We start from the raw sequence: 20555 nt of genomic DNA on the forward strand, positions 1-20555 counted from the left end.
AACATCGATTAACATCCTACTGTCTTTATCCACCAGTGTTGGAAAGTCAATTACTGAGATCAAATTGTAGGATCCAAATACGGTATCCAGATCATTTATCCTATCATAATCATTTAGAAAATGTGCTGTCTGATAGACAGCGTAGTAAGGAATCAAGATTCCTCACAAACAGTTCAAAATTTCCCAAGGAAGACCCATATTCAGTTACACTCTAGAGTAAAATATTTTTCATTTGAATTTGTGTTCTGCCTTAATATATGTAACAATTCCTCCTTTTCCCATAATAGCCATACACGAGTCAGATGGTGAGTGTAAGCTTTTATATTTACCTTCTCTACCCACATGGTTATGTGGTGCTCAGTCACAAGACGTCTATCTTTTCAGAGATCTCTAAATTATCCAAACAGACAAGAAGCTCTTCTAACTTATTACTCAGTCCTCTAATATTCAGATGAAATAAGCTACCGTTGCTTTTCTGTGCAGCCTTGTGTGTTTTGTGTAACCCTTCTGTTATTTTAACTTCTTTCAAAGCAAGGTGCCTGAATGTTGATTTTAGTGTAAAAAAAAATGATACCTCTCTGACATCAGTAATCGCTTTGTGTAAGGGTGACACACTGTACATTTTCTGCGACAAGCTCAGACAACCTCCTCCTCCTCCTCCTCCTCCTCCTCCTACTACTACTACCACTACTACTTGGGTGTAGGCCATGTCTAGCCTATCCCCATCTCTCAAATGTAGAAACAGACACTGCATCCATATGATATTTCCTTTCAGTTAGCAGCAGCCGACTCAACTCAGGGTTAACCCACAGCTGGTCATGGTGCTATAGGACCTCCACAAAACTCACATTTGTATGTGTAGCTATTATTTTTATTTCATTTAGGTCACCTCTAACGCTGTAATTCCTGTCATCAGTCAGGCTGTTCCCCACTCCACCAACTACAATAACCCGATCCTCTTCGTCACAAGCTTTGAAAAATTACCTATGTCTTCTGTCATCTAGCTATGGCTAGCACTTTGTTTGACAATACTTGTGACCTGCTACCCTGTTCCTGATTTGTCCTGTACCATCTAGCCAACGCCCCTCCCATGGCTACTACCTAGCAGAAAGACACTTTTATTCCTACTTTCTTTTGGTACTGATCTACACCAAGTTCCTTTGCTAAAATTCTGCTGCATCCAACTGTGACCTATAGTTGGATGAGGCTCTTCCCCTTATACCTTAGGTAGCAAGTCAAAATTATTCAATACCGTAAGCTCAAATTCCCTTTCATTCACTGCTAGTTACCTTTACCCAGTTCCCATGATCTTCAACCTACTGAGTTCAAATTTGGTGTGTTCTAATTCAGCCTGAAGGGCACAAATCTTGGCCCCCTGTTCAGTGTCTGTCTCATCCTCCTTCCAAAACCTGGCAGTTCCATGGGAGAGCTTCATTACATTCCCCATTCAATTCTCCACTAAAGTCATCCCACTGAAAATCCAGCCCACAATCTACACTTCTGGCTGGCTGTACTCAGCAACATCCACACTCGTTATGCATTGCCACACTCATTACATGGTTAACAATAGAAGAAAATCACTTACCGCACTTTACACTATATGAATTTTCATTATTTACAAGCTGCAGAGATTAGGCCTACAGGTTAGAGCTTCCAGTGTATGTAATGTAAAAAGTTAATTATTTCTGCTTACATGAAGAAGTCTGCACTTCCTTAGGAGCAGTATCTGTTAATTAAGTTAATCACAATAGAATATAACTTTTAATGTAAATTTAAAGTATGCAAACTGTATGTAAGCAAACTAATAGCGCAAAAGTTTCTAAATCAATGACGATTTACTGTGTTCTAGCTTCTTCTGTACACATTTCCTTGTTTTTCGTACAATAATAGAAACATGACAATCACAGAAAAATTGTTTCAAGTATTACATATAATAAACCTGATTTACATGTAACATACAATAAGCTATACATACCATAGGGTCTTCATGATACATAAGTTTTCTGTTGTCCAAAGTAAACCAACGTTTTTTGTATGAATCTGAACTTCTTGGACCAGTTTTCCACAGCCAACCTTCTCTTGCAAAGTCCTTGGTTAGATGATCTACCAGCTTGAAATAATACACAATAATTTAGATTATTGTTAACTATTAATGTGGCTCTGACTATTCTATACAAGCATTTTAATGTCCCATCTTCAAAGTTAGGTGACACCTAATTATAGCAAGATTACAACATTTACTTTTGTTATAAGACCAAAAGTTTACAGTGATTACATCTACTGTGTACAGCTGCTGAACAGAAAAGTAATAACTGTTTTGTTTTGCATCTGGTCGGATTTCCAGGTTGTTCAAATTAAAATAATGTTCCTTGTACTCTATTACACCTGGACAAAATATAACAATTCCGACAAGATCCTTTCTTTAATGTGAGAAACCTCAAAAAATAAGTCATGTTTTGTATTAAAGGAAATTAAATTGAGAAAACTAGTAAATTATGAGATGGAATTCCTGACCAGCACGTACCTTTAGAAGGGAGACACATATAAAAGTGAAAATAGACACACTACCTAGGTTTTGGAACAAGTTCCTTAGTGTTTAGAAGAAGTAAAAAGAAACTCTCGTTTATGTGACAAATATGTAAGAGGTGCACTATTTCCCCACTAAGGATCCATAAGGTTTTGACACTTGTGACATTCAGAATGTGTTCAAACTGCTGTGAGATGATTATTATTCTGGAGATTTTGATAAAAATGTCATCTGTTTACATAAATGTACAATTGGTGTTTAGTGTCTGACACTGATAAGCACTCACCACGATAACAGTGATTTGCAAACAGAGATGAAGGTCAGTAGAGTGTTGGGACACAAGGACATGTTGGAAAGGAAATTCCAATTTATGAAGTTCAGGGAAAGTAGTATTGGCTCGAAGAATCAAAATAGCCTATATGAAATAGCAAGCACTCATGTCCCTTGAGCCATTTGTAGTGTGTGTTAAGCAAATGGTACTGAGTTGTTCTATGCCCATTCATGCACTCTGCCAGTTTAGTGGCGGTCACGCTTACATAAGACACTGTGCTGTGGATACAATTTAGTCGATAAACAACGTGTTATTTTGTATGTTGCTTTGCCTTTGATATTTTAGGATTTACCAGTGGTCGGGCTGGAATGGGTGGTGGTGGGTGGGGTGCATAGGGCAAGTTTTACAGTGGGGATGATTGCAGGGTGGGAACCTTGGGATAGGAGTAATGGTTTGGAAATGCCATAATGTTTGACTGGGATGTTAGGAGAAATGTTTGACTGGGATGTTAGGAGAACGACTGAAGGTTACAGTGAAAGGTGTGAGAAGAATATCAGGGAGAGAGGATCTCATTTCAGGGCTTGACTTGAGAAAGTCATAGTCTCGGCAGAGTAAAGTATTGAGGCAATCAAGGGTGATCAGGTGGTGCTGCTGAGTTTTTTTTTAAGCAGGAACTGTATAAGCCAGAGGGTGAGAGGAGGATACTACCTAGAAGACTATTTGCAAATAAGATTTGTGGGATAGTTGCAGGATAGAAAAGCCTAGGTGAAGCGGTTGGTATAGATACTAAGGGATTCAGTGATGGAACACATACTTTTCTGTCTACACTATGAGGACGAGGGCATTTCAGTGGAAAGAATGGAAGCTGTCAAAGCGTAGATACTGTTTCTCATTGGTTGGTTTTATGTGGATATAGGTTTTAGTGGAGGTTTTATAGTTCAGTCATTATCATCTGTTGTTGAGTTATTGTTCTCCCTTTCAGATTTCTTTTCTACATCGATGTATTTGGAACAAAGGCATGTTTCCAAATCTTCACACTGTTCAACATCAGGTGCTGCTTCTGTTTCCGTAACTTCTAAATTCTGTAATGATCCATCACTCGTGATGGTTGTGGTCATTTTTTAATATGTTTGTTCAATTTTTCATGTATGACATTTTCATCCAATACATCTCTGGCAATCATCATGTTCCTTGTTCTGGACGCCATAGAATGTAGGCTTTCATAATTTCTGAATATCCAACCGTTACGTAAAGTTGTTCTTTCAGATCAAATTTTTTCATTTTTGCACATGCACATCTCAATAATCTCGTGCACAACATCTAAATAATCTCAGATGATCAATTTTTGATTCTCTTCCATGGCAACCATTTACAGGAATTCTCATTATTATTTGCTGTTGTTGGGCCTCTATTTTGCAAGTAATTTGGTGTTGTTACCTCCCCCCCCCCCCCTTCCAGAAACTGTGCAATGATCTGCTCGGGGGGGGGGGGGGGGGGGGTTGAAGCATGCATTACAGAGTATTTTAAGGTTTGGTAGCAAGCTCTACAACACCTTAATGAAGCTTTAGAAGACAACTATCAATATACAGTTTAATAAAAATTGCCTAGCTAATAATGTAATTCCAGATTATATCAAAAACTCTGTGAATAGCATGTCATCTGCACCAAAGAAAGTGGAGATTTTGTGGCTAAAGCAAGAAATTAGGGAATTATATACTAAAAAGCGGTTGCTCAACAGTGAAATTTACCAAACATATTTAGATTCGGCCAACAAATGTACAATACCAGCTCACTTTGAGGAAAAAAAACAGAGAGAGAAAAAGCATATATTCAGAAAGTAATGCAAGAAAAATGAGAGAAACAAAACAGAAAACTCAACAGAATAATCAACAGCACAAACACACCTACTAAAAACAATCTCAACCAACAACATAAGTTCCATGAAAGAATCATTAACCTAACTGACATAAATCTTACCCAACAAGAAAAAGAGCCTACTAGAAAAAGGGCCAAAACACAACATTAACACAAACATATCACACAAAACAATAGAAAAGCTCATAAAGGAGTCAGAACACATTACACAGGAACAAGAAAGACTGAACACACCTAATTTTAATGCAAACTTGACAAGAGAATTAGTAGCTGCAGAAGTAACACAGATAATCAGAACACACAAATCCACAATTATTTCTAATCATAAAACATCATAGGAAATCACAGCCAGCAAACTTAAGCAAAAATTAAAACGGAACAATGCCATAGTAACAAGAGCAGACAAAGGCAACATTACTTTAATTAAGGATGAAAAGGAATACATAGAGAAAACACTAGATTTTCTCAAAGACAACAACATCAAAAAACTGATCAGTGACCCAACAGAAAGATACCAGAAAAACATTCAACAGACACTGAAAAACATGAATAATGCATTTTCAAAAGGCCAGGTAAAGAGGATGACACAGAAAAATCCAAAAGCACCCACCCAAAATGCCCTAATAAAGGTTCACAAAGATGATATCACATTAAGACCCATCATTAACTACCGAAATGCTCAATCCTACCACCTAGCCCAACAAACACACACACTCTACTGAAAAAACTGTACACGTCTGATAACAACAGGAATCTGGAAAACTCAAAGGAGTTAATAGACAGAATCAAGAACATACACATACCAGACACAGCAACCCTCATATCATTCGACGTCACATCAATGTACACTTGCATTCCAATAAATGAAACAATGAACATCATCACACAAAGTTTAAAACAAGGAAACATACCAGACACACAAATCAATGAAATAACAAACATACTCAAGACCATAACATCACAAAATTATTTTGTATTCAACAAAGAATTTTATTCTCAACACGAAGGACTGCCAATGGGATCACCAATCAGTGGCCTCCTAGCTAACATATTCATGAACAACCTGGAGAACATGATCTTCAGACACATAATAAAACCAAAGAACTACAAAGTTATATACTGGTACCATTATGTCAATGACATAATATGCCTGATTCATGAACCACATACACACACAGAACAACTACACAATGAAATAAATAACTTACACCCAAAAATTAATTTCACATTAGAAACAGAAACTAACACACACACTACACTTTCTAGATCTCACCATACAAAAAGCAAACACCACACACAACTTCACAATATTCAGGAAACTGACAACCACAAGCACCACCATTCACAACCTATCAAACCACCCATTGACACTAAGCATGCAAACTTCAGATTCATGCTCCACAGATTAAACAGAACACCCATGAACAAACAGAACTACACACAAGAACTAAACACAATAAAACAAATAGCAGTAGAAAATGGTTATACTACCCATATGGTAGACAAGTTAAATCAAAAAGTATGCAAACAGTACAAAAATGAACACACCACACACACACAAATCCTCACCCAGCACAGAACAACACAAAACACAAACAATGACCACACACAAGACACAACAGAGTAAGAACACACACACACACACACACACACACACACACACACACACACACAAACGAAATGGCACATACTCACCTACAATAACAAGATTGTTCACAAAATAGGCAACATACTAAAGAAACAGGGATTCCAAATAGGATACAGGATGGAGAACACAACATAGAAAAAGATCAGAACACAAGAAACACCCAATGAAAAATGTAACAGACCAGGAATATATGAACTCACATGCAACACCGGCCAGTCAGTATACATAGGGCAAACATGCAGACACTTCAAAACAAGATACTCGGAACATCTCAGAGCTTTAAAAAGCAACAGCACTCATAGCACATTTGCCGACCACCTTATAGCTAACAACCACTACCCAACCACAATAGAAACAGACTTAAAAATACTAAAACCCAGCCACAGCCAATACAGCAAACTGACCTTTGAGGAAAACTTCCATATACAGAAGGCAATCGCAGAAGGAAAACATGTCTTAAATGAATACACTACACTCTGCAAGGGCACACTATGTATTGCATTAAAGAAACTTTACAAATAAAAACAGCACAAACAGATAAAGTCTATGCACACACACGCACGCAAGCCCGTGATTGTTCCAATCAACCATCTCCCGAAGCACTCAAAGAACCCACAGTTATAATCAGATGATTGTAGTTTAGTCACGTCATAACAGTGTCATATAATTCGAATATTTTACTGCTCTCACTTCATTTTTAATTTTGTGTTAGTAAACTGGCAAAAGGTTTTTGAATTTCTGAAGAGAAATCCATCTCATCACATCAAATACTTCTTGTAAAAATTTTGTATTCAGTAGGTAAGGCATGCACAGTTGCATGCTTACCAGATAATTCTACACCAGGACCCCGGAACTTGAACAGCAGTGTGTTGCGTCTCACAAGATAAGCTACACTGATTCACCTGTTTTCTTTTCTACATTCATTTATTCCTTTAACACAGGTATTCCCTCCCACAAATCCAAATGTGCATGGGAATCTTTCAAGTGCATCCTGTATTTCTTTCACTGGTTTGCAGTCTTGTATGTCATACAGAGAATAGTCATCTATTGTTCACAGAATTTCCACCATCTGTTCTTTGCGTTTCATTCATCTGCTGTGGATAAATTTCCCATGCCAAGGCCAACAAAAATGCTTACTGATAAGTAGACCCTTAATTCTCTGAGACCAATGGTGATAATTATCTTAACTCAGTAGTTAAAATTTTGTACTAGCATTCACTTATATATTGTAAACATACTGCACAAGAAGGAACTTCCAAATTTCGTGTATTATTTGCTTACGATATTCCACAGTGGATCAGTCAATATTCTGGCTCTTTTTGGCACTTTATCTACATTTAGCTCACTTTTATTCAAAAAATTCTCAAAGAAAAAAATAGAAATGTCCACTTCCTGCACATAACACATTTTATACACAGTTTCCTTTCATCATTTAACTGTTCATCAGAATGAGTGAGAACATGTGCTGTGCTGTTTTGCAGGACTTCCACTTACATGTTTACTGATTCTGTGATATCTTGCAATATTGTACTCCCTGGTTGTTGTTAGGAATTTATATCATATGTATTCATGGACCTGTTTACTTGAAAATAACTAAATAATCAAACTGACCAACCATGAGTTAGAGACATACTCTTCTATACAAATATAGTCTTGGTGGAAATAACATCACCTTTCAAAAAATGTCAAAGGAATTTGCAATCAAGCTTCAAAAACCAAAATTCTAAGAACACATGTGTTCTCTAAAACTCATACGAACAATCAGTTCATTAAAACGACAGAACAGATGTGTCCCTTGATCTCACAACACAGGATATGCTTTTATAGAGTATCCAGTCCTGTAACCCGGAAGGTGTACACGATCAAAGGCAGAGCCACATGTGAAAGCACCCACGTGATTTACCAACTGACCTGCCTACACTGTGACGCATTCTATGTGGGAATGACCAGCAACAAACTGTCCATTCGCATGAATGGACACAGGCAGACAGTGTTTGTTGGTAATGAGGATCACCCTGTGGTTAAACATGCCTTGGTGCATGGCCAGCACATCTTGGCACAGTGTTACACCGTCCGGGTTATCTGGATACTTCCCACTAACACCAACCTATCCGAACTCCGGAGATGGGAACTTGCTCTTCAATATATCTTCTCTTCCCGTTATCCACCAGGCCTCAATCTCCGCTAATTTCAAGTTGCCGCCACTCATACCTCACCTGTCATTCAACAATATCTTTGCCTCTGCACTTCCGCCTCGACTGACATCTCTGCCCAAACTCTTTGTCTTTAAATATGTCTGCTTGTGTCTGTATATGTGTGGATGGATGTGTGTGTGTGTGTGTGTGTGTGTGTGTGTGTGTGTGTGTGTGTGAGTGAGTGTATACCCGTCCTTTTTTCCCCCTAAGGTAAGTCTTTCCGCTCCCGGGATTGGAATGACTCCTTACCCTCTCCCTTAAAACCCACATCCTTTCGTCTTTCCCTCTCCTTCCCTCTTTCCTGATGAGGCAACAGTTTGTTGCAAAAGCTTGAATTTTGTGTGTATGTTTGTGTTTGTTTGTGTGTCTATTGATGTGCCAGTGCTTTCGTTTGGTAAGTCACATCATCTTTGTTTTTAGATATCTTTTATAGAGTATGCTACACAAAAACATAACCTATAACATGTGTCCAAGTCTTAGTTAGCACTCAGAATACTTACAAGAAAAATATTTCATCAATGCTTTTACAATGATAGTCATGAATAAAACAAAACTAATATTATAATGAATATGCTCAGCACCTGCTGAATTATTCCTTTAGTCCTTAAATTATTAATTTTTTCAAGTGCTGAAGCCACACGGATTACTTTTAAGAACTTGGAGAAGCTAAAAATATGCTCATAAGTTGATATCAATGTCCATATGGAACAGTGATAATGCTGACTTACTTTCTTACTTAGCTTATGTACAGCTTACCTCTGATTCACTAGCTGCAGGATACGCAACTTGCAGCCTGTGCAGTTTGGCACATCGTATTGCCATGTACCAATCAACTATTACTTGTGAGCTGTCATGGTACACATAAATATGTCTAGTAGTTCCTTCTTTAAGATAGGTTAACTGAAGAGAATTGGCATGTTCTATTTTTTCTGGTGAGAATGCTACATTTAGTTCCGACAGTCTTATTATTGCTTTTGGGTCCTTCTTCTGAAAGTCACAAATGACACAGTTTCAGCTTATTATTCTTAAATAATAGAAATATTCTGTGATATACATACAAAATACTACACAAAAAATAACTGCATGTGAAATGCCACCATCAGATCAAAATTATCCTAACTCAACATGTCATTAAAGTTATATCTAAAAACAAAGATGATGAGGCTTACCAAACAAAAGCGCTGGCAGGTCGATAGACACACAAACAAACACAAACATGCACACAAAATTCAAGCTTTCGCAACAAACGGTTGCTTCATCAGGAAAGAGGGAAGGAGAGGGAAAGACGAAAGGATGTGGGTTTTAAGGGAGAGGGTAAGGAGTCATTCCAATCCCGGGAGCGGAAAGACTTACCTTAGGGGGAAAAAAGGACAGGTATACACTCACAAACACACACGTATATCCATCCGCACATACACAGACACAAGCAGACATTTTCAAAATGTCTGCTTGCATCTGTGTATGTGCGGATGGATATGTGTGTGTTTGTGAGTGTATACCTGTCCTTTTTTCCCCCTAAGGTAAGTCTTTCCGCTCCTGGGATTGGAATGACTCCTTACCCTCTCCCTTAAAACCCACATCCTTTCGTCTTTCCCTCTCCTTCCCTCTTTCCTGATGAAGCAACCGTTTGTTGCGAAAGCTTGAATTTTGTGTGCATGTTTGTGTTTGTTTGTGTGTCTATCGACCTGCCAGCGCTTTTGTTTGGTAAGTCTCATCATCTTTGTTTTTAGATATATTTTTCCCACGTGGAATGTTTCCCTCTATTATATTCATGTCATTAAAGTTAGTAATTTAAATATATTCAGAGCCAAGGAGGAGAACTTACCAGCCACTGTAACGGAGGATTTATAGATGTACTAACATTTACGATAATTGGAGGGGGTGAATAACCCAGTTTTTGAACTTTTTAGTATTCTTTTGCCAGGAGAAAATCTTTTTAGTATTCTTTTGCCAGGAGAAAATCTCATTACTTTATCTACAGACCCTACATGTGAGACCTGGTCTGGCTGCTATTTGAACATGAGACACAAAATAACTTCTTGCAATGGAATGTTTGTCCCCGCTTGATTTTCTTCCATGGAAGTCCTCATCTGCAGTCTCTTACATATATGATGCCTATGCAATAGAACCATTTTGAAAGCAGTTGGGTCTGGTTTTCATTTAGATTTCTTTAAAAACATGTTTCATTTTTTAATTATTTGTAGAGTTCAGTTTTGGAGTTACAACTCAGGGCATTCAACCAGACTGACCATTTCAAGAAAGATTAGAATGTAGCATCCCATCAATGATGAGGCTAATAATTCCATTTTTCTGTGCTATGTGCTTTGAGTCTCAAAAAATGTTAATAAGTACGTAAGCTGCAAAAATAATATGTGGAAAAGTGTAATTGCCAACCCAAAGGGACACTTGTAAATATATCTTTTATCATCGTCTCGTCTAGCTTTTTCTGAACCTCTCTTAAAGAATACAACAACAGCAGCTAAATACCAATACCTAAATTATATATAGTGTACGCTAGGAATGAGGCCGATGCACATATATTTTCTGCTCATTCTTCACATTATTCTTCACACTCTCACTGTATTACTGAACACATTTTTACACAAACTTGCAGAACTCTTGCCATCTGTGATGGCCTATATCTGAACTTTTCAACACATCACTAAGCTGTGAAGCAAGCCAGTTCTTGAGATGTTAGGGAGAATTTACTTAAGTTAGTTAGTCGTGTTATGTTCCGTGAATCATTTGCACAATATATTATAATGAATGTAAATAAGTTATACACAACTGCAACCAGTCACTTTTTTGAATAATACTGCTTTATTCCATAAACCGGTTTTTGAACCTATTCAGATTCATCTTCAGATGGTTTCGGGAGGATCCGGGAAGTTACACCATTACTGGTAGTAGCATAATGCTGGGTGCTGGTTCTATGGCAGAAAGATGGGTCACACTTTAATGTATCGCCATGACTATAGCTTATCTGTCGATATGGATGTAAATTTAGTTTTTACTTACTGTGACAGTATAGGCGGCTTTTTTCGGATCTGTCTGCCTCCATTTTGATGTCCAGAACACTTTCACACGAACTATATCAGTTTAAACATTACCAGCATCCAGCATGCGCTTTACAACTGTTGCTTGTAACAAAGATCTTGACAGAAAGATACGGCATAAGCTACTTTGTACAGAGATGTAATTTGTTGTTCTTTACATGTGTTAAAGTCGATATAAGGGCAAGTATTTTAATGGCGATAACATGAGAGCACGAGATAAGGGCAAGTTCGAAAACCGGTTTATGGAATAAAGCATTATTATTCAAAAAAGTGACTGGTTGCAGTTGTGTATAACTTATTTACATTCAATATACAGTCACGGTTCTAAAATATCCGTAATGGATAAGCATAATATTATAATGATGTGGAATGAGTCATTTTACATTTTTACATTCACATTGCAAATTAATTTGTAAATAAGGCTACATGCTGAACATTTTTAAGTTTATTGCTTTTTATATTGTTATTAATAAACAATGGAAAATATCAGCAGCCAGAGACAATGGTCGTGTGTGTGTGTGTGTGTGTGTGTGTGTGTGTGTGTGTGTGTGTGTGTTTCAGAATAAGGTCTTCTAGCTGAAAGTTTGTGGTTTAGTAGTCCTTTTGTTGTGCCTGTCTGTGACTCAACATCTCTGCTACATGGTGAGTGGCAATCTATCCTCTTTGTAATTTTGTTTTTATTAGTATTAAATGTGCAATGTAAAATAGTAATCTCTACCCTCCTCCCTCCAACATTTATACATTACAATAACAAAAGTACTTCTACAGAACAGGAGGAGTTGTCAAGGAGACACTTTTTCAGTTTGTTTTCAGATTTTACATCACTGCCTCTCAGACATTTTATATCACTGGGCATGTGATTAAAAATTTTAGTTGCAGTATTGTGCACCTCTTTTTGTGTCAACCTTAATGTGGAGTAATGAATGTGATTTTTCCTTCTGGTATATCATTGTTCCTTTGAACTGCAATGGATTGTTTACAACAGACATCACGAGAAAAAAAATGTACTGTGAAGCAGTAGTCAGAATGCCCAAGTTTTTAAACAGATGTCTAAAAGATGATTGTGAGTGAGCACCATGTATTATTCTTACAGCACATTTTTGAGCAATGAAGACTTTTTTCTTTAATCCTTTAACATATTGACTTTTTTCAAATTACATTCCAAAAATTAATATTTTTTATTCATGAAAAAGTCCTATAATTAATTACATTACATATAGATACACAAAGGTAGCTTTTAAATACAATAAGTTACAAAATTTTTAAGATTATGAACAATAAAATCCCGTGTATACACCTGCAATGGACTTTGACTACAATATCCTGAAACCTGAAATCTTTTTTAGCTTCTGTGTAGCCATGAAGTCTAATATTTCAGTATGGTTTCCTGTGACCATAAATCTTGGGGGAGCTGGTTGGAGCATAGTGGATGTATTTATCTCATACCACTGCCGAGAGCTTGACACTCAACTGACAAACTGTTGTCCCTTTCAGTCTCTAATGAAGTAACAACACATCCTCCTTCACTTTCTGAGCCACTAAATCAATGTCAAATTCAGGATCACTATAGCCATCCTTCTTTGAAAGCACTGCCCAAACAATAATACAGGAGAGAGGCTGAATGTTGTGTTCTGTTGTCGAGTATCCACAGCTGCACATAGTAAAGATGACATAGTAGCAACCAACTCAAAACAAACCACGATAGCCAGGCTACAAATGCAGGAACAGATGCTCTCTATTGGCCAAACACTTAACTATCAGGGCTGAAATGGATGTAAGTGGGGTTTTATTTCTTTGAAGGTCTGTTCTTAATATGCTCGAGTATACTCATGATTTTAAGTTTCTGTCAAAATAATAAAAACTAAATAACTTGGTGTTTTATGTTAAGGGATTAAATATGAGTTACCCCAGAGCATTATTCCATATGACACTATTTAATGAAATATGCCAACTTATTGATTTCTCTCTCCTCAAGATTTGCAATGGCTCAATGTGCAAATGTGACTGAACTAAGTTGTTTTTGGAGTTCTAAATTTGGCTTTTTCCAGTTTAAATTTTAATTAAGATGGACACCTAAAATTTATGAAGTTTTTATCCTATTTATTATTTCCCCACCATGTGATACACACATCACTGGTGTAGCATCTTTAGATGCGCAGAACTGAATATGTTGTGCTTTCATAAAATTGAGGGTGAGAAGCTGGGCTATACAGAACGAAAGGTCCAAATGGGAATAGGTGTGCGTGGAGTCTGAAGGAATGCAGGTGCTCCAGAGTTAAGGCAGATGAGGTTGAGTTGACTGAGAAGGTCAGCTAAGAGGACATTTCTCTGATAGGTTCTGGGAGAGCCCCAAAGCACATTAAAGTCACCAAGCAGCAATAAGGGGGTGAGGGAGTTGACCAATAAGCTGGAAGAAGTATGCCTTGGTGACACCGAATGACAGAGGGATGTAAATGTTACAAAGGGAAAAGGCAAAGTGAGGAAGAAAAATGCGGACTGCAACAGCTTGCAACCGGGTGTTCATGCAGATGGTTGGACTATGAATGTCATCCCAGATGAGCAGCATGACTTCCCTATGAGAAGGAATGCCGTCTTCTGGGGGAATGTCAAAATGGACTGGAAAGAACTGCGAGAGGTCAAAGTGGTCGTGAGAATGCAATTTTGTTTCCTGGAGGCAGAGAACAAGTGGACACTGTGATGCCAAAAGCAGCCATAATTCCTCCTTGTTGGATCTAAGGCCGCAAATGTTCCATTGGAGAAGAGTCATGGCGAGGAAAGGGATGGAGGAGGGGAAAAAAAAAGAAGGGATGTCACCTCGGTGGCTGCCAAGTGCTAGCCTTCAAACACACACTGCAACAGGGTGCAGAGGCTGGAGGATCCTGCTCCATGAGATCTACAGAGCGGTTGGCATTCTCCATTGATCTGCAGACTCCAGGGCAAAAAAGTAGTTGTCAGTGTGCTCCAGCGACACAGCGCTTGGCTGGGTGGTGGTATCATGTAGAGATACTGTTGAAGAAGATCTCCAAGTTGGTAAAGGAGAAGACCGTTTGCCTTTGTGTGATTTCTTGGAGCCTCTGTTGGCTAATGTTGATTCAGGTGTTTGTTGGCTGGAGGGACATAGGAAATCTTCACGCGAGTACTACTCCTGTCCTTTCCAGCCTGCTGGTTGTGTAGTAGGTGATGTCATCATGTGAGGCGAAAATTTAATGGCTTTTTGCACAGCTGGAGAAGAAGGAAATGGGGATGCTGCCATGACACTGTGCGATTTTACAACTGCAGTGCTGAATTTGAGGTTGCAAGTCTGCGTGGCCATGTTCTTTGTGGAATGAGGTGTGGAAAGATGGTACAGTAAGTGACAGGTGGTAAAATACAGGCTAGCACTTGACTTGACAATACTTGCGACCTCGTGCTCTGTTCCTGATTTGTCCTATACCATTTGGCCTACACCCCTCCCATGAGTACTACCTGGCAGAATGACACTTTTCTTCCTACTTTCTTTTGGTACTGACCCACATCAACTTTCCTTGCTGGTAGTTTGCTGCACCCTACTGTCACCTACAACTGGATGAGGCTCTTCCCATCCTACCTCAGGTAACAAGTCAAACTTATTCAATACTGTAATCTCAAATATAGATGAAGAAGTGGCAGAGCTGTTCCTGTTTCACCCATTGCATGTTACCATTACCCAGTGCCCACAATCTTTTCTCCCTTTATCCTATTGCATTCAAATTTCACACGTTCTAATTCAACCTGAAGGGTGCAAATCTTTGCCTCCTGTTCAAAGATTCTTTTGTCTTTCTTGAAGAGCTTACAGTTTCATGGAAGAGACTTGTCAAGTTCCCCACTGCATATGTCCCAGTGAAATCCAGCCCACAATCTACACTTATCAGTCCATGTTTGACGACCTACAGCTACATCCATACCCATCATGCATTGCAACACAGATTACATGATTATAAGTAGAATTAAACCAATCAACATATTTCAGACTACAAGAATTTTCATAATTTACAAGCCTCAAAAATTCGGCATACAGGTAAGTGATTCAGGGGTGTGTTATAATGTAAAAAGTTAATTATTTCCCCTTAAGATAAGTACGCAGCACCCACTTCACTGTTAGTTAACTTATTCACAATTAATTGTAAAGTTTTAATAGCTAATTATCATGAGTATTGTTTGATATTATACAATGTTTTCTGTACGCAGTATAAGGCTGTAGACTAGTTCTGACAGACTGGAGTGAGTGCACAGGGGGGAGGGGGGGGGGGGGGGGGAGGGGGAGGGTGCAACAGATTGTGAAACGTCCAGGCAGTCAAGCCACAATATGTGGGCATCATTGTTGTTATAAATCAAGAGTATTCAAGATCTCTGCTTGCCCCATTGTCAACTCTGAAAATATTTATAGAACACTTCAGTAGTTATGTATGTTTGCAACTCCATGAAACACATTTTTCTGAACTTTTTTGACTTTACTTTGATGAATTTAAATGATGCTGTTTAGACTGAACGGGTGAAGAAACAGGTATCTCATCAGTAGTAAACCAGTTAAAATGAGAAATAAAAGTCTCTCTATCTTAATCACTGAACACTGAGGTACCTAAAGCAGTGTGTTCACATTCAATTTCTAACTCAGTACAATTTATTTGAATCTTCAAGCTAAAATGTATAGCAGGTCTAAAATTATATTACATGTTCAACTGATGGTTATTTAAGGAATTACTAAATTGTAATTTCAAAGTACTGACTTGTGCAATATCTGAAGCATACAGTGCTATTGCAGATAAAAATGACCAGAAGTTCAAAAACACACGTGTTCTGTGAGCACCTATGTTGCTTGGTTCATATCTTATACACAGCTTCTGGTAATTAAATTTCCTGGTAACAATTTGGTGCAATGTTGTCACAAATATTTGTGGAAATCCCATAAAACACCAATGTGACATGTACCTGAATGATAGGTGTGCACATTTCTCTTCGTGTATATTTGTACACTAATGTTTTATTCTTTTCTTCACCCTTGCTGAAAACCCACACCCCACAGTGAATTTCAGATGCAATATGCTTGCTTGCATTAAGAAATCTTACTGACTGCAATTCACATGTGACTGTATTGTTTATTTCTGAACCTATTTAACCCATTGTCACACAAATAGAAAACTGCAACATTATGAAGAACTTGAGTTGCTCAGGCATAGTCATCTGTATGTAATATTAAGTATAACATGACCATTGCAGACATACAGTTCTATATAATTAGCCTTTACTTTTGAGATGCGCCTCATACATTGCATCAACTTCAAAATATGCCAGAATAAATTTTACCTAGTCTGTGAAAGTTTCTTTAAAGATTAAATCACTCTTCCATTTGTTGACCACGCATGATTTCAGCATGAAATAAGTCCTTCCAAACCTTCCTTTGTTCTGAAAATCCATTTAGCACTGGTCATTCCCACATTCAGTGTTTTCAATACCCTTCACATTCTTCTTGTAAGGCAAGCAGATATTTGTTGGAATCATCTGTCTTCAACGTTTCTTTCAGCACCAGTGGCTCTGAATCACTGATCTATTCAGTGCCATAAATAAAACACTCAGTTTTCTTGAATGTATGTATTGTCGAAGCTGTTCACAGTGGATGGATCTGCTAAGGTGATTGTACATCTCTCAACAGGGTGGAGGGAAGTCAGCTCAAGTTTGGAAACGTATTGTATATTACTACAGGTTCCTGCATTTTCTGCTTCTGATTCAGCTCCTTTAACATCTCATCTTTTATTTTGTTACTCTCACTGGAAATAACTTTTTTTTTGGCAAGTGGATTTAAATATAAGTGCCATTGTTTTGCATCGATACTCAACTGATATTCACTCAAAGACTTTATCATCCTATATGTGACTTTTTGATTTTAAAAAATGGCCATGGCTCGCTTCATGATATTAAGAAATGCGAAATGTTTTTCTGCTTTCTTCATAACTTGTGTAAATCCATCACAGATGATTAGTTAAGAAGAAACATTACTATAAATGCAACAGCTCTGCTAATCTTTGTAAGTTAATTTCAAAGGCTGGGAAAGGGCCTTCTCAAGAATGCTACTACTATAACACTTAGATATTCCCTTTAGTTCTACACTATTGGATACACTTTTCTGATGCTTATTTCTACCTTTTCCAAGAAAATCTGTTAAATTATCATTTAAAAATCATATGATGCATAAAACTGATTTCCAATAAGTCTCATACACTGAAGCGCAAAAGAAACTGGTACAGCTGTGCATATTCAAATACAGAGATATGTAAACAGGAAGAATACAGCATTGCGGTCATCAACGCCTATATAAGACGACAAGTGTCGGGCGCAGTTGTTAGATCAGTTCCTGCTGCTAGAATGGCAGGTAATCAAGTTTTAAGTGAGTTTGAACATGGTGTTGTAGTCAGCACACAAGCAATGGGGCACAGCATCTCCGAAGTAATGATGAAGTGGGGATTTTCCCATACGACCATTTCACAAGTGTACTATGAATATCTGGTATCAGGTAAAATATCAAATCATTAACATCGCTGCAGCCAGAAAAAGGTCCTGCAAGAACGGGACCAACGACAACTGAAGAGAATCATTCAACATGACAGAAGTGCAACCCTTCCACAAATTGCTGTGGGTTTCAATGCTGAGCCATCAACATGTGTCAGCGTGTGAACCATTCAACAAAACATCATCGATGTGGGCTTTTGGAGCCGAAGGCCTACTCCTGTACTTTTGATGACAGTATGACACAAAGCTATATGCCTCGCCTGGGTCCATCAACACTGACATTGGACTGTTGATCGCAGGAAACATGTTGCCTGGTTGGACGAGTCTCGTTTCAAATTGAACTGAGTGGAAGGACTTGTACGGGTAAGGAGACAGCCTCGTGAATCCATGGACCCTCCATGTCAGCAGGGGGCTGTTCAAGCTGGTGGAGGCTGCGTAATGGAGTAGGGCCTGTGCAGTTGGAGTTATATGGGACCCCTGATATGTCTACATACGACCCTGACAGGTAACACATACGTAAACATCCTGTCTGATCACCTGCAACTATTCATGTCCGTTGTGCATTCCGACAGACTTGGATAATTCCAGAAGGAAAATTCGACACCCACATGTCCAGAATTGCTAAAAATTGGCTCCAGAAACACTCTTCTGAGTTTAAGTACTTCTGCTGGCCACCAAACTGCCCAGACATGAACATTATTGAGCATATTTGGGATGCCTTACAATATGCTGTTCAGATGAGATCTCCACCCCGTCATAGTCTTACATATTTATGGACAGGCCTGCAGGGTTCATGGTGTCAATTCCCTCGAGCACTACTTCAGACTAATCAAGTCCACGCTACAACATGTTGCAGCACTTCCGTGTGCTTGCGGAGGCAGGTGTACCAGTTTCTTTGGCTCTTCAGTGTACGTTGAGAATATAAAGCTCTGGAGTAATCTTTTTACACATTTATGAAGTGTACTTTCTACAATAAACTTCAATTAGAGTTAGAAAATACCTAGGTGCTCCTACTGATGCTGTTCACACCAGTCCAAACAGTTCCAAATAATTTAATTTAATACTTCTCTTAGCATAAGACGTGGAACATTGAAACTGTAGTCTGGTTTCCTTGCCTTCTACGTGTGTTGTGTACAGGATGTCAATTCATTTAGACTTTACACCTGTGACAAAAACTTTGAGTAGAGAATATATTCTATATACTTTAAATGACCTAGTAGGTAATACCATAGATAAAAAATATTTTTTTAAAAAAATACCAAGTTAGCTTCAGCAAGTAATTTCAATGCTCAGTTCAGAATGCATATCCACTGAGAACCGATGCTATGGCAACAAGACCCTATGCACACCATGAAGACAACATCCTTAAATATATATATTTTTTAAAAATTGTATTTGCTGACAGAGAGAAAACTTGAACTTAATTTTAGTACTTAAAGAATGATCATTAGTTTAATCCTTCCACATCTATGGGCATACATGTATCCCCAGCAGGTAGTATGGCCACATGGCTACTGGTATCCATTTACACTGAGCAGGTGGGAAGGCCTGACAGGTTAGGCCATTCACGTATGCTTAGGCATGGGAGATGGTAAATGTGCACAACAGAATACTGGCTCGCTGTTGTCCATGCTTCAACATTCCTGCCAATGCCGTCATTATCTGCTCTCCTTTCTAATGTTGGAAAACACTACAGCTTTCACCTGCTCCTTTTCCCTTTCAGCTTAGGAACCAATCTAATAAATACAATTTGATATTCTAATGTTTACAAGACAAATGACACAAACATATATAATATAAAGGGCATGAATTATCCTAATGAACTGGCATATCAGATGTTACAAAATGAGTAGAGTATAGCAAAATAATTGCACTTTCTTAGCAATACTTGGGGCTGCACAGAACAGAAAATGGTATGCACAGCCAAGTAACTGTAAATTGATTTCCTAATCTACGAAGTACACAATACAAATGAATATAATGTGAAAGGGCATGAAGTATCCCACAGAACTAGTGTAGTAGATTTTGAAAGGGCAAACAAAATGAGTACAGTGCAGCAAAATATCTGCAGCTTCTTAGCAACATTTGGGGTGTATGGAACAAAAAGCAGCATACACGACCAAGTAACAGTAATTTGATTTTTCTAATCTAAGAAGTACACATGATACAAACCTATACAATGTGAAAGGGCATGATTTATCCTATAGAACTGATGTATCAGATGTTTCAAATGGTGAACACTGCAGCAAAACAAGTGCAGTTTCTCAGCAACACTTGGTGCCATGTGGTGCACAAGCCAGTGAGAGTTTTGGGTGTCTGCCCTAGGAAATGTTCACTTTAAAATTGTATATCTTGAAATATATTTTTCCAATATTAATGAGATTTTAAATGCATTACAGGCACATATATAGGTAGTGCATTTCAAATTACAGAAGTATCCAATCACATATTTATAAGTTGT

At 38.1% G+C, this 20555-nt stretch overlaps 1 protein-coding gene across 1 annotated transcript in view; it reads right to left on the reverse strand.

The window, feature by feature from the left end:
* LOC124789558 (arf-GAP with dual PH domain-containing protein 1-like) overlaps positions 1–20555 on the reverse strand; it is a 133194-nt gene that overhangs the window by 71212 nt on the left and 41427 nt on the right. Inside the window, exons 4-5 of the mRNA XM_047256962.1 lie at positions 9273–9503; positions 1976–2110 (exon numbers count right to left, since the gene is read on the reverse strand). Coding sequence (XP_047112918.1) covers positions 1976–2110; positions 9273–9503 — 366 coding nt within the window. The remainder of the gene's footprint in view (positions 1–1975; positions 2111–9272; positions 9504–20555) is intronic.

The sequence above is a fragment of the Schistocerca piceifrons genome, chromosome 3, assembly GCF_021461385.2.
Source record: "Schistocerca piceifrons isolate TAMUIC-IGC-003096 chromosome 3, iqSchPice1.1, whole genome shotgun sequence".
Lineage (NCBI taxonomy): Eukaryota > Metazoa > Arthropoda > Insecta > Orthoptera > Acrididae > Schistocerca > Schistocerca piceifrons.